The sequence below is a fragment of the Meleagris gallopavo genome (genome assembly GCF_000146605.3).
Source record: "Meleagris gallopavo isolate NT-WF06-2002-E0010 breed Aviagen turkey brand Nicholas breeding stock chromosome 22 unlocalized genomic scaffold, Turkey_5.1 Chr22_random_7180001863466, whole genome shotgun sequence".
In the NCBI taxonomy this organism is placed as follows: Eukaryota; Metazoa; Chordata; class Aves; order Galliformes; family Phasianidae; genus Meleagris; species Meleagris gallopavo.
This window is the reverse complement of record NW_011100004.1, coordinates 41,230-54,287: the sequence shown is the minus strand read 5'-3', so window position 1 is coordinate 54,287 and position 13,058 is coordinate 41,230. Positions and strand designations below refer to the sequence as shown.

The window sequence follows — 13,058 nt, the reverse complement described above, 5'->3', positions numbered from 1 at the left end:
GCCGCGGCGCAGCCTCAGAAGCCCCACAGCCGCCCTTCGCTCAAAGCAAAGAAAACCAAACCCCAAATCCGCGCCGTCCCGCGGTGGGGGGGAGGGAAGGGGGGCGGCCGCGCTCAGTCCTCGGGGCCACGAGCATCATCTGCCGGCAGACTGCGACTGTGGGGCCATGATGACGTGTGGCTGCAGGGCCAGCTCTGTCCTTTGGTTCGCCATCTGCGTCAGCACCGACGTGGCCACGGCTTCGGCTGCCGAGCGGACGCTGAGCCCGTTGGGGGACGCGGTGACGGAGCTGTGCTGGATGACGGGCGCAGGGGAGCCGGTGGGCTCCGAGCTCTCCTTGGGGCTTTCTGCTGGGGAGAAGGGGAAACGGAGAAGTGGTTGGGGAACCATTGCGTGCTTTTGGGCTCTTTAAGAATCCTTCCAACCCAACCACCCCATGGGTCTGGGACCTTTCAGGACCTTTCCAACCCAACCATCCCATGGCTCTGTGATCTTCAGGACCTTCCCTTCCAACCACCCCATGGTTCTGTGATCTTTCAGGACCTTCCCAACCCAACCATCCCTCAGTTCTGTGATTTTTCAGGACCTTCCCAACCCAACCATTCCATGGTTCTGGGACCTTTCAGGACCTTTCCAACCCAACCACCCCATGGCTCTGTGATCTTTCAGGACCTTCCCAACCCAACCATCCCATGGCTCTGGGACCTTTACAAACCCTTCCAACCCAACCACCCTACAGTTCTATGACCTTTCAGGACCTTCCCAATCCATCCATGCTGTCATTCTGTGGTTCTGAGATTCCTGAATGCTCACCTCTCAGCCCAGAACTGAAGGGTTGAGCCCAACAGGAGCCACAGCTCCACCCCAATCCCCCCACTGGTACAACTGGGCAAAAGAGAGTGAGCTCTGGAAATGAAGCTGATGAGGGTCTGAACGTAACACTGCAATGGGAACTGTAAAGTTGGGAGGGGGGGCAGAGTCCTCCAAAGGTCTCTGCACAAACACAACGCAATGAGGTAAGAAGCAGCCAGGCAGATTGCCTAGCTGAGAACGAAATAGGTGGTATAAAAAATAAGAGGAAGGAAAGGAAGAAAATGGGAAGATAAAAATGAGGCCTTCAGCTTCCTGAACCACTCTGATGCCAGTCGCAGGGAAGGAGATCTGGAGCCCCGGGATGCCACTGACACAGCCTGCCCGTTCCTGAGCCCGCTTTCAGAGCAGCGATGGTCTTTGACTTTAAAGCCATGGAGTGCTCTGCGTGCTGCCCGCAGCGGCTGTGTGGGTGCAATGCCCCCCAGCGCAGGGACAAAAAGGCCACGTGAGGCTGCAGGCGGAGACAGCGGGCAGGAGGTGATGGGGCAAAGCCTGAGGCAAAGGTTCCCTCCCTTTGTGGTCCCTGCTGCCGTTGAACCTCCTGGCAGCAGCAGCAGAAGGCAGCGCTCACCAAGGTAGCCCTGGGTCTTCTTCTGCAGGGCGGTGACGGGGCAGTCCTTGTGAGCCAGCAGCAGCTGCTTCAGCTGAGCCACCTCATTCCTCAGCAGCGTCACCTCGTTCTGCGATTGAAAAACAAGGACATGTGGACGTGTGGACATACGGACACACTGCTGTCAGCTCGTCCTGCAAGCTCGCCGCTTGGCATCGAACTGGAGATGGCCTGGGGACACCAAAGCTTCTGGGTGGGGGCATTTGGTGACTACGCTCCCCTGAGCTGCCCCTCGCTGTGCCATCTCTGCCCAACCCTTCCTGAGCCCCCACAGCTTTCAGGCCCACTTCCCTCCAAGCTCTGTGCAGCAAAATCACTCGCCTCTATGGAAAGGTTTGGACAAACAGCTGAAACTCCGTCAGTTACGTTGCAGAACTGCCCAAGGAAACAGTTTCTATAATTACTTTGGGAAGAGAATTAAATGCCATGATCGGTGCTATTGAAAAAAAATTCCATTCCATGAGTCATGGGCAACCAGTGGGAGAACAAAGGCCAGGATGGACACGAGTTGTTTTTGCAGACCAACCCTCGGCCAACGCTGAGGGCATTAATGAGGGGGATAACTGCAAAAGGAGAAAGGTTCTGTTCAGCTGTTTTTAGATTTGCTGCACTTCTGTAGGCACGAGGGGCGCAGCCAGAAAGTCCCAATTCTTCACAAAAATCTGTGGCTGCAGCTGCGAAACCTCCTTGCTCAGCCCTCCGCCCCATGAAGGGAACTGGGACTGCTGTGCTGACCCTGTGCCAGCAGAGAGCTCTCACCTGTGGGAGGGAGATTTCCACCCTATAAATACAGCTGCTTTCAGCCCGTCCCCACCAGGAGGTGCTCTGTGCAGCTCCCCCAAGGAAGCACTGGCCTTCCTGGCCACTGGAGCACACTGCTGGCTCACGGTTGATCACCGGTCAGCTGTTGGTCAACTGTTGGACAACCAGGGCACCACTGGCCTTCTTGGCCAGCATGGCACACTGCCGGCTCCTGGTCCAGCGGGACCTCCAGGTTCTTTTCCAGAGCTCCTTTCCAGCAGCTCAGCCCCTGACCTGCACTGATAAGTGAGGAGTTCACTCCAGACAGCAGCACGGGGACGGCGTTCCCTCCGTGGTGACCGACCCGGAGCGGCCAGGCTGAGCTCAGCCTTAATGGTTACATACTCACGCTCAGCTGGATGTTCTGGGTTGTGAGCTCCTCGGCTTTCTTCTCCAAGGAGGACACCCACAGCTTGCGTTTCTGCCGGCAGCGCGAGGCAGCAGCTCTGTTCCTCTCCAGGAACCGCTGCCGGCGCTCGTCGGGGTCCTCATCAACCGTCCGCCTCCGCCGACCGCCGGTGCTGGGAGTGGGTTGGGCAGGGGAAACCTGGAGATGGGGAAAAGAGGTGCTGAAAGGGAGCATGCAGCTAACAGAGCCCGGAGCAAGCGTTTCCCACCAGGTCTGGCAGAGGAGATGTGGGATCTTGGGGCTGGAGGAAAGAAGGATCTGGTTTGCAGAGCAGGCCGGGGAGGAACGGAACCACGCGCCGTCTCCGCTCGGGGTCCGTAACCGCAGGCAGAGCACAAACAATGGCTTCTGAGTGGGCAATTTGCTTTCAAGATTAATTTGCTTTCCATTTTCTCCGAACGCCTTCAGCCAGACGCACTCTCGGAGGCAACGGGAAGATTTTGTAGCTCCACACCACATCCCAGTCTCATTTCAGAACAAAGGAAACGTTGGGGAGGGTGCGGGGTCCCAACCTGGTGGGCTCTGCCACTGCGGCTGCTGGGCTGTCAGGCAGCAGATGGACATTAAAACTTTTGGAAGGCGCTGTAACTGACAGAGCAGGTGGCGGTGCTGATGGAGGGCTGGCATTTGGTGAGCTGGCAGGAGCTGCCGGAGCTGATTGCCTGAGAGAGGAGCGTTTAACCCTCGTAATCGAACGGGGAGAAGGGAGCAAAATATTCTTTCAGAACTCCAGCCCTTGTCAAGCAGTTTAACGCCTTGGTGGAGTTCTTTTTCTGCCTGGTGGCGTTCGAGAGCTGAAGCAGCGCTTGGAAAAACAAAGTTTTTAACCCATTTTGCAAACCAGGACGGTGTGAGGTTTGCTCCCCTCTCCCTGAGGCTCAGTAACCCCCAGCGCCGGGGCTGAGCAGCAGCAGACCTGAGGCTGAGCTGGCGATGGAGCGTCGGGGTGCTGGACGAGGATCTGGCTCTGCTCCGGGCGCGCCGTCACCATCGTGCTGGCTGAGCCCACCAGCAGGCTGCTGCCGTTCAGCGAGGAAGACGCCGTCAAGCTGGCCTTCAGCCTCTGCCAGAGGAGAACAAAGGACATCAGTCACCCCTTCCCCGCTCCGCTGAGGCTTAATGCAGCTCCTTTCCCACCCAGGGAACCAGGTGACTGAGGAGTGGCAGCGGCCGTTCCAAACCCAAGTGAAGCCACCACCACCGCCTGGTTTGCCCCAAGGCAGGCAGCAGCTTCCAGCTCAGACAGGTGCCCGAATCCCCAGACCGGCCCAGCGGGACCACATGGGGATGGGAAGGGGATGATGGAGCCCCATCCGGGCAGCGGGGCAGGGTGGCTCCTCTCATCCCTCGAGCGTTCTGAGGTATCCCGCCCAGTGTGCAGCTCTGCAGACACTTGGTGGTGGGACGGAGAGGGGCAGCATGGAACAGCACAGCGCTGCCAGGAGGCAGATCTGTAACCCCCAAAAAACAATGGCGTTTCGCTGCCCTTAGTTCTAGAATTGAGGTGTTTTTTTCCTCACAAACCTTCAGTTGAAGGCTCTGCACAAAACCCATTACCCAGATCCTCCGACTGCAGCACAGCATCCCTGCTCTTGGCTCTGCCATCCCCAAGCCCACCTCCAGCCCATCTGTTACCTTGGAACTGCGGGCAGCAGCTCTGCACAAACAACGCTGGGCTGAGCTGCGTCCCACCAGCACTGAGTGCCCACCCTGCCAGCCAGAGCAGCAGCCCCACCAGCACCTGATCCCAGCGCAGAGCAGCACTCTGACTCATTTCGGAGCGGCTCTTTGCAAAAGAGGGAAACGGGGAAAAAGCCTTCGTGGAGGGGCCGGCGCAAACGGAACGCTGCGGGCACGCGTTGCACACTCACCATTTTGGCTTCTGAGTGCACGGGGAGACCCGACGGGGAAACGGAGCCACTGCTGCTGATGGGCGGCCCGGGAATGCCGGGAATGTTGGGCACGATGGACACGGGCCGTGCCAGCTGACGGGGAGGAACCGACGCAGCGTTAGGAGCCGCGGTGCCAACGAGCTCCGCAATCGTTCCCCGACCGAGCGCATTTATCAGCCCTGACAAATCTCGGCATTTAACTGCCTCCATCCATCAGTGCTGCTGTCAGCCCAGGGCAGCAGCCGCCCCTTTGGTGGCCACGGTTGCTGGTGAAGGATTGCCCGGCCGCAGCAGCCCCACACCTCCCTCCTCTCCTCATCCCTGGCTGGGGAGGGAGGGAACGGAGCGCTCCGATTCTCGGCAGCGCTGCAGAGCTGCAGCAGCACCGGGGTGCATCGAAGCGTCTCCTCCTGCTAAGCAAGGAGAGCTCTGCCCTCGCCACGGGGAAAAACAGAACCTGCACTTGCGTTAGCACGCCGCTCAGGTCCGCTGTTGCAAAGCAGTGCAGCCCCAAAGCCGTGGCTGCAGCCTGCAGCATGGCACAGAGCTGCGTGCCCACGAGCTGCGCGGGGCTGCCTGCTCTGACACCGACCTCCCCTCCACCTGGGGCAGATTTGGCTGCGATTCGCTCCAAAACCAAAACACAGAAGGATTCGTGCCCGGGGAGGGGGGCTGAGGTTCTCGGGGGGGCTCAGAGCTGCTCCTGAGCTCTGCACCACGGGCAATTCCCTGCATGCAAAAAGCCCAACACGTGAGGAGAACATTTGCAGGCACTCTGGTGACTCCGGGGGGGTGGAGGGGAGGGGGCTTTGCTGGCCTGCAAAGAGCAACACGTTCACTGCAAGCTCGGATGGTTCCGACTGCAGCACGCAGCTCCAAATGGGAGCAGTAATCAGTGCCCCTGCAGCTCCCAGCCTCGATCCACGGCGTGAGCCATCTGTCTGGGCACGGCTTTGTTTTTCCTCCAGACTGATTGCCCTCTAGTGTGATCGCCGCGTTATTGCTGCCTTGCCAGAGCTGCCCCCCACAAACCCACCCCTCCCCTCCCGCTCAAGCCTTATCTTGCGGCGGGGGGGGAGATACGCTTTAATGTCTGCAGCACGGAAGTGCCTTGGCAGGGGGAAAAGCGCCGTCCCTCCCTCCCCTCCGCCTCGCAGCGCCGTGCTGCGCTTCCCTTACCGATATCACAGACGGCATCTGCATGGGGGGGCCGGGCAGGACAGGCATCGTCTGCCCGTTTGGCAGCTGCACGACGAGCGGAAGGGAACCTGAGGGTGACCTGCAAAGACAGCCCAGGGCGCGGGGGTTATTTGGGGCCGACGTTGTCCGGGAGCACAAATGAACTCCGGGCTGCCCCTTCCCGAAGGGCACTTTGTGAACAGAGGGATGTGGAAGGTGGGGTGGAGGCGACGGGGACGGAGCTTCGTGGCTACAAATGGAAACAACCAAGGATTTTTTTCCACTGCAGATCGCTTGGCTAAATGGGAACGCACAGCTCTGCCTCCATTTCACTCCTCTCACTCCATTTCAGAGCGCAGCGCTCAGGCGGTGACCGTCCTGAACAGGGAAAGGGGGGGGAACGGAGCAACCGATGGGGAGAGGAAGGAAAACGTCCCTGGAGCTCCTCCTGCTCGGTGCAGCCGGGAGCAGAACGGACAGAGAGCAGCGGGGAGGAGAGCAGAGCTGCCGGGATGGAGGAAAGAAACGCTGCCCCCCCTCCCGGCACAGCCCAGGGGATGGGGGATGGATGGAGCCAGCATGGAGCGACGGCGGCGTGGGGGGAGTGGGGTCAGAGCGGGGGGCTCCGCGTGCCCATAACTCAGGCTGGAATTTTTAAGGCTGCCCTGGGAACGCCAACGCTCGGCTCTCATTCATTTCTATTGGGCATCCCAAATCCTCCAGGCTGCTTTGAAAATCCCAGGCTAACAAGGCGAGCTGTAGGGAGGTCACAGCCCTCCCTTCCATCTCTGTCACGCTGACAACCCCCCCGCGGCCGCTGCGGCCCCATTATGGCTGCAGCCAAACCCCCCCGTGGAGCTCTGGGACGGATCCATCCCTGAGAGCTGCAGAGGACACAAAACCCCACTGAAGCCCAGATTGCTCCAGTTTGATTTTCTCATGTCTCCAAGTGAGGGGGGACTCTGCGCCGAACAGCCTGGGTTACAGGCAGAATGCAGGCAGAACAACAGGCAGAATAAGGGCATCTCCCGAGGGCTGCAGCCAGCAGTGAGCACCGTGCTGATGTTGTCCACATGGATCAAGGGGCAAAAAGGAGCAGTCGATTGCTGTGCTGAAACAAACGGCTCCCACGGCAGATGCTGAGCGTGCAGGAGGGCAGAGGGTTGGAGAAGAGGTTATGCTGCAGAGGCAGCGGCTGTCTGAGAAAATCCCAAAGCCACTAAAGACACAGACAGCTTCCTACGGATGGCTTTGCTGAGCTCTCTGCTCTGCTCCAGGCTGCAAAGGCAGCTTGGGAGTCCCCAGACACCAGCAGAGCTGGGCTCATGGGAAGGAGCTCTGCAGAGAAGGACCTGAGGGTCCCGGTGGCAAAAAGGGAGAGCGTGAGCCAAAAGCGTGCCCTGGTGGCTGAGAACACCAGTGGTGTCCTGGTTCACCAATGACTGACCACAAGCCAGCAGTGTGCCCTGGTGGCCAAGAAGGCCAACGGTTCCTTGGGGTCACTGCACACAGCGTGGCCAGCAGGGCAGGGAGGTGCTCCCCACTCTGCTCTGTGCTGGGGAGGCACCACCTGGAGCACTGGACCCAGCGCTGGGCTCCCCAGTTCAGAGCAGACTGGGAATTGCTGGGAGAGCTGTGGGAGCCCAGAGCACCTCCTGGTGGAAGCTTCTATGAGTCTGTGTTTGGGGATTAGTTTCTCCCTGCAGTGAGATCCGCCTCGTTTCATTACACTACAACAATTAGTTCCTGCCTCCTGCACTTCCACCCCATCCTGCTTTTGCAATGAGGCCCTTATGCCCAAGCAGCCGCAGCACCTCGGATCCTCTGCCAATCAAGGAACTTCTCCGGGTCCCTAATTACTGCTCAGGAAGCATAACAGGAGGGAAGCCCTCAGGGCAAGGACTCCCTGCTACAAACTCACCCGAGCTGCCTGTTGGATGGCGGGGCCTGGGTGATGACAGAGGTTGGGGAAGGCAGGGTGGGGTGCAGGGGGTCGTAGCCCAGGTGCAGGGGCAGCGATCCGGGGCGCACGATGGTTGGTGTTGGTGTGGAAATGATCACAGGCTTGGGAGCGACCTCCTAAAGGTGGTCAACAGATAAAAGGAGACACGAAGTTACTGTTTAGTTATTAAGTGGAGCTGTAAGATCCGTTCCGGCTCAACCATCCTATGGTCTTTAAGGACTCTTCCAGCCCAAACTCTACGATCCCATGAATCACCTTCACCAAAACCTGGCTGCCTGTTAATTACAGTCTGACAGATCAATGCGGTGGAAGGGCAACACGGGAGCATAGCAGCAAAGGGACCAGAGAATGGGAGGCATTACAAAGGAAAGGTGCTCACTCATCTTTGGACTGCGCAAGGAGGGATCTCCAAACAGAGACCCTTCCCCAGTGGCAGTCAACCCTTAAATGGGGTCTAAGAGAGGTGCAGCCATGCTCCATCCCTTCTGCTTGCACAGCTGCATCGCCTTCACCTGTGCTCCCAGGGCTGACCGGGTCCTTTCCCCCGGTGCTCAATCAGTGGGTCAGGCAAGGACTCAGCAGTTCCCATACTTTGCCCCTTCTGGTTTCCCTCTGATGGCTCTGAAGGCATTCAGTGAAACTTAAGGCACGGAGGGGCACCACCTACCCAAACTGATCGTGTATCACTGCAGGGAATGGGGCACAGAAATTCTGGCTCTTGGAAGTCATCCCCTCTATGATTCACTGCTCCTGCCCCAGCCAACGCCTCCACAATGGGAAATGCTCCTCTCCTGCTCTGACCACCTGCAGCCCACCCTGGGGGCGAAGCTGCACTGCTGCACTTCATCCCCACCTGAAGAGCATTCCTGGGATAGGCAGGAAGGTTCTCTTCACCTCCACGTGGAGATTTAAGTGTGTCTGAAGAGCGGTGGGGGGGGAAGGAGGGAAGAAGCGTTGCTCTCTCTTTCACAAACAAGATGAGCCACAGTGGTACCCAAATGGGGGGAGGCCTCTGCCAGGGCTCGGGTCGGACGTACCTTCTCCTTGCTCTGCGGCGACCGTGGGTTGGAGGCAGGGCTGTCAGGGGGGGACGAGTCCACCTCCACCGGCTCCTCCTCCTTTATTTTGATGTCTGGGGTGGAGGGCAGCGACATGTCCAGGGCTGCGTTGCTCTGCGGAAAAACCAGCGACGGATTGAGAGGACAATGAGCTCACATCGCCTGCCGAACGGCCGCTCGTTTTCCCAAAGGAAGAGCTGCAGCTCTGAGCTGCCAAATTATTATTATTTATTGGTCCTGAAGCAGCAGCTGGGAGCCCGAGGCGGAGAGCGGAGCCGCGCCGGCCCCGTGAGCACACAGCCCCAATGGCACCTCGTGCTGAGAAGACAGACCTGACTCTTTGCATCCCTCTTTTCCGAAAAGGGCTCTGCGGAGGAGAGCAGGTAACAAAGCCCTGAGCCACAGAGGGCACCTTCATCCGCAGAAAGAGCCGCAAAGCGTTGTATAAATCAGCCTGAATTATTTTACTGCCCGATCATCGAAAGCAAACAAAGAGCCGTGCGAGTTATTAAACATCCATGGGCTCCCCATTAAAATGAAACCCGACTGCATGCCCACAGATGGCAGCACGCCGCCAGCCCGGGCTCCTGCAGTGCCACGTGCCCCACTTCAGCTGATGGGGAGCTGGTGGGGGTGGGAAGGAGGTGACAAAGGGGGGGGACACGAGAGAGCGGCTGCTTCTGTGGGGCTGGGAGGGAACGGAGCGGGATGGGGCTGTGGGGTGGATTCGGACGAAGTCCCTGCACGGAGCATCAGATTAGGGCAGAAATGCCCGCACCGCAGAGCTGCTCTCCATCCCCCATCCCTGCTCAGCAGCCCAGCCCAGCCCCTAACCCACACCTCCTCCTCTGCTGCATCTGAAGTCCTCTCCAGGGAGGGAAAATTGAGGCAAAAAGGTAAATCTGTGCCTCTGGGGCTGCTCTGGCGCTGATTTACACCGGAGCTTGTGGCCACGTACCTGCCCTGCTAAGCAGAGATGGGAAGCACAAAGGAGAAGGGATTAACGTGCAGGGAAATTTCGAACCACTTAAAGTGCCTCCAGGGAAGCTCCCGCTGCTCCCATGGTTTTAATTAAGGCTGCTGTCGGACCACCCTTGGAAACGGAGGACAAAACCCGGCAGCAGCCGTGGGGCCGCGGGCAGCCAACGCTCTGAGCATCGCAGCGATGCAGCAGCAGCTCCGGGGGGGCACACAGAGCCAGCAGGGCTGGGGGCTGCGGGGTCTGCAGAGCTTTTTGGGGAGGGTTAACACATCCCCTCCACCCAAACCACCCCCTGAGCTCGGAGCCACCGCTTTCTCCCGCTGGTGGAAATCTCTCATCTCTCATTGCTGGTGGGAATATTTTGCCTGCGGCCGTCCTGAGGAGCAAAACAAAAATTAAAAGGCAAATATCCGAGAGCTGAAGGCTGCAGAGCAACGGGAGCTGGGTGGTCTCCCTATAAAGCCAGCGGCGAGACTGCGGGCGGCTCAGCCACGCCGACCCGAAACCGCAAACGGGGCGCAGCCTCGCTCTGAGCTGCAGAGACAAAAGGTGCAGAGGGGAGGAAGGCCCGCACGGCCCCGCAGCGCTGAGCGGAGATGGATTGGTGCTGCCAGGAGCAGAGAGAGGCAACTTTGCAGCGCTCGTTCCCCAAAGTTCCCTCCCGGTCCCCCATCTCGGGGAAGATTTACGCCGCTCTGCTCCCGCGGTTATTTCCGAGCAGCGCCGCTGACTGCGGGCGGACGGACGTCCATCCATCAACCCCGTAAATGTATGTGGCAGCCTAAGAGCCCCGCACGCAGCTGTGCTCCTCCGATCCCTGAGAAGGGAAGGGGGGGAACCGTCCTTAATGAGCTGCTGGCTGATGAGATCCCGCCGTCCTTCAGCCCCGGGGTGGCGGGGGCAGCCCGGATCGATGCCGCCGGCAGCCGAGGGGCTCTTTGTGAGTGCAGCCCCTCCTGCACGCAGCCCCTCTCCCCACTGCAGTGCACCGAGCATCTGGATGGTGCTGGGGGAGCCCTGCCCTGCTCCTTGTCGGGGGGACCCCAGAACTGCACCTCTGGGGCGCATCGTTGGGGATCTGACACCCGGAGAGGTTCAGAAGGGACTCTGCTCAGATCCCGGAGCCCCCAGGGTTGGTCCTTTCCACCCCGACCCGCACAGCATTTGGGATACTGCCTCTCTGCTCTTTGGAATAAGGGAATAATCAGCCCTTCCAACCCGCTCTAAACGGGGCTCCCATCACACAGCTGCCAGCCAGAGTCACCCCACAGGAAAAGCCCAACATGCGCACAGCAGGACGTCCTGCCCAACGTCTGCCCTCCAGCACAGCCCCCCAGCCCAGGCTGCCCTTCTCCTCTTGCCTTTTTCTCCTCATCCTCGGAGGCTTTCTTGAACTCGTGCTCGAAGGAGCTTGCCAGCTCGTTGAACAGCCCCACCTCCTCGCAGTTCTTCAGGAACCGAGTCGGCGTCGGGGTCTGATCTGGGGGGATCACAACACCACCAATTCACACCGTACCCCCGTGCCCCTCCTGCACCCCCCGCTCAGCACAAAACCTGATGATGTTTTCCTGTCCTGTCCCTTCCAGCCTGGGGCTCTGCCTGTCCTCAGGGGCGACACCGGAGGGGAGGAGTGGGGTTGGTGTCCCCAAAAGGAGCAGACCCCAAAAGCACAGAGGGATCAGAGGAGGAGGAGAAACCCACCAGCAGCAATCCACCTGCATGGGACCCCCTGCACTTTCCAGCACGAAGGGGGTCCTTGGGACGCTTCCCTTGAGCCGGGGGATATTTCACCCTCCCTGCCCCATTAAGGTTTGTCCATTAAGCACGCTTTGCTCGCCCACACCTCTCCCCATTAAGCCCACGACCTGCTCTGACTGCAGATCTCAGTGGGATGCTGCTTCTGCAGCATTTTCGGGGCTGGACCTGAAAATTTTGGGGCCATTCCCCGCTCAGCATCGCTCTCCTGATGCCACAAAGCACCAGGACTGCTCCCACCCCACCACCTCTCCCATCCCAACCTCCAGGAATTGCCCAGAAGTGCCCAATTCCCATTTCAATCAGTCCTTGCACGGGGAGAGCTCTGTTCCTTATGACCCTCCAGATCCTCACTGCAGTGTTTTGGTGGGGATGAATCCTGCTGCTCGTTAGCACAAAGCTAACGAGGGAGGGAGCAAGGAAACCCCTGGACAAAGCAGCCCTTCCTGAAGTGTTTTGTGCTGGCATCTCACCCACGAGTGTGTGCACCTCTGGGAGCTGCAGAAATGAGGATCTGGGACCCCAGCTGTGCTCCCATCCCCTCCCAGCCAACACGGATGGGAGTTCACTGAGGAAAAGCCAACCTCCCCTCTATTTAGCAAAGGGCTCAGTGAAGGAAAACCGACCTTCAGCAAACTGAGCCTGCCTGCAGCCCCCACCCCAATGCCTTCCCCATCAGCTCCCGTGAGGCTGATCCCACATGGAACGAATTCTCCCCATTTTGTGTCCCTTGGGGTCCACCCTCAGCTCTCTTAGGACCTCACCCATAGCTGCCAACCCCAACCCCAACCCAACCCCACACACCTTACACCTAAACCCTAACACTAACATTAAGCCTGGCTCAAGGGCTCGCAGCAATCTGAACTGCCAGTTCCCCCATCAGCCCCAAAGTGGGGATGGGGATGGATCTGGGGAAAGTGTGTCCTTCCCAAGGGCTGCAGAAAGCATTTTCCTGCTCTCAGCCCTACACAAACCCCCATCCCATCAGAAACCCAGAATAGGATCCCAACGAAGCAGGAGAGCATCAGTAAGCAGTGATGCTCTGCTGCCAGACACCGATACGTGCTTTCTTTTTCCCATTCTATACGGGCTGTGCCGACCCTGCAGCACTCAGAGCTGTTTGGGTTTACAAAGCAAAACCCCAAAAAAGGAAAAGCCGACGCCTGCGCTGGGGAAGGAGCTTTGCTGTCACATCCAAAAGCACAGCCAGCACCAGAGGAACCTCCATCCACCCATCACCCCCTCCACATGACAAAAAAGGGAGGAAAACAAAAGAGAGAGAGAAAAAAAACAACCCACCAAAAACCCAACACCGCCGTAAAGAAAGGGGAAAAAAAACCGAGCAGAAAGTCAGCAAGCAGCCTCCGGCTCCGCTCTCCTCCTGATTAAATGCAGATCACAGGGCTTTTTATGGGAGGCAGAGACGTGGCTCGCTGCATCTGCTCCCCAGCATTAATCTTGCAGCCGTGGGCATTAACGCGGCGCGGGGCTGAGCAGTACCTGCCATGATGACCGAGTCGGTGCGCGCCGGGCCGA

The 13,058-nt window shown here is 59.0% G+C and overlaps 1 protein-coding gene across 1 annotated transcript; it reads right to left on the bottom strand.

Annotated features, from left to right (window-relative positions):
- Nucleotides 1-6: 6 nt before the first annotated feature.
- On the bottom strand, nucleotides 7-13,053 carry LOC100545090 (cyclic AMP-dependent transcription factor ATF-7; the record flags this gene model as incomplete). Its single annotated transcript, XM_010726442.3, has 10 exons — nucleotides 7-350; nucleotides 1,445-1,553; nucleotides 2,634-2,831; nucleotides 3,610-3,756; nucleotides 4,565-4,678; nucleotides 5,765-5,864; nucleotides 7,686-7,843; nucleotides 8,765-8,899; nucleotides 11,129-11,247; nucleotides 13,023-13,053. Coding segments are annotated over 10 exons (1,326 nt in total), but the record flags the coding sequence as incomplete, so codon positions are not given.
- Between the last annotated feature and the right edge of the window lie 5 nt (nucleotides 13,054-13,058).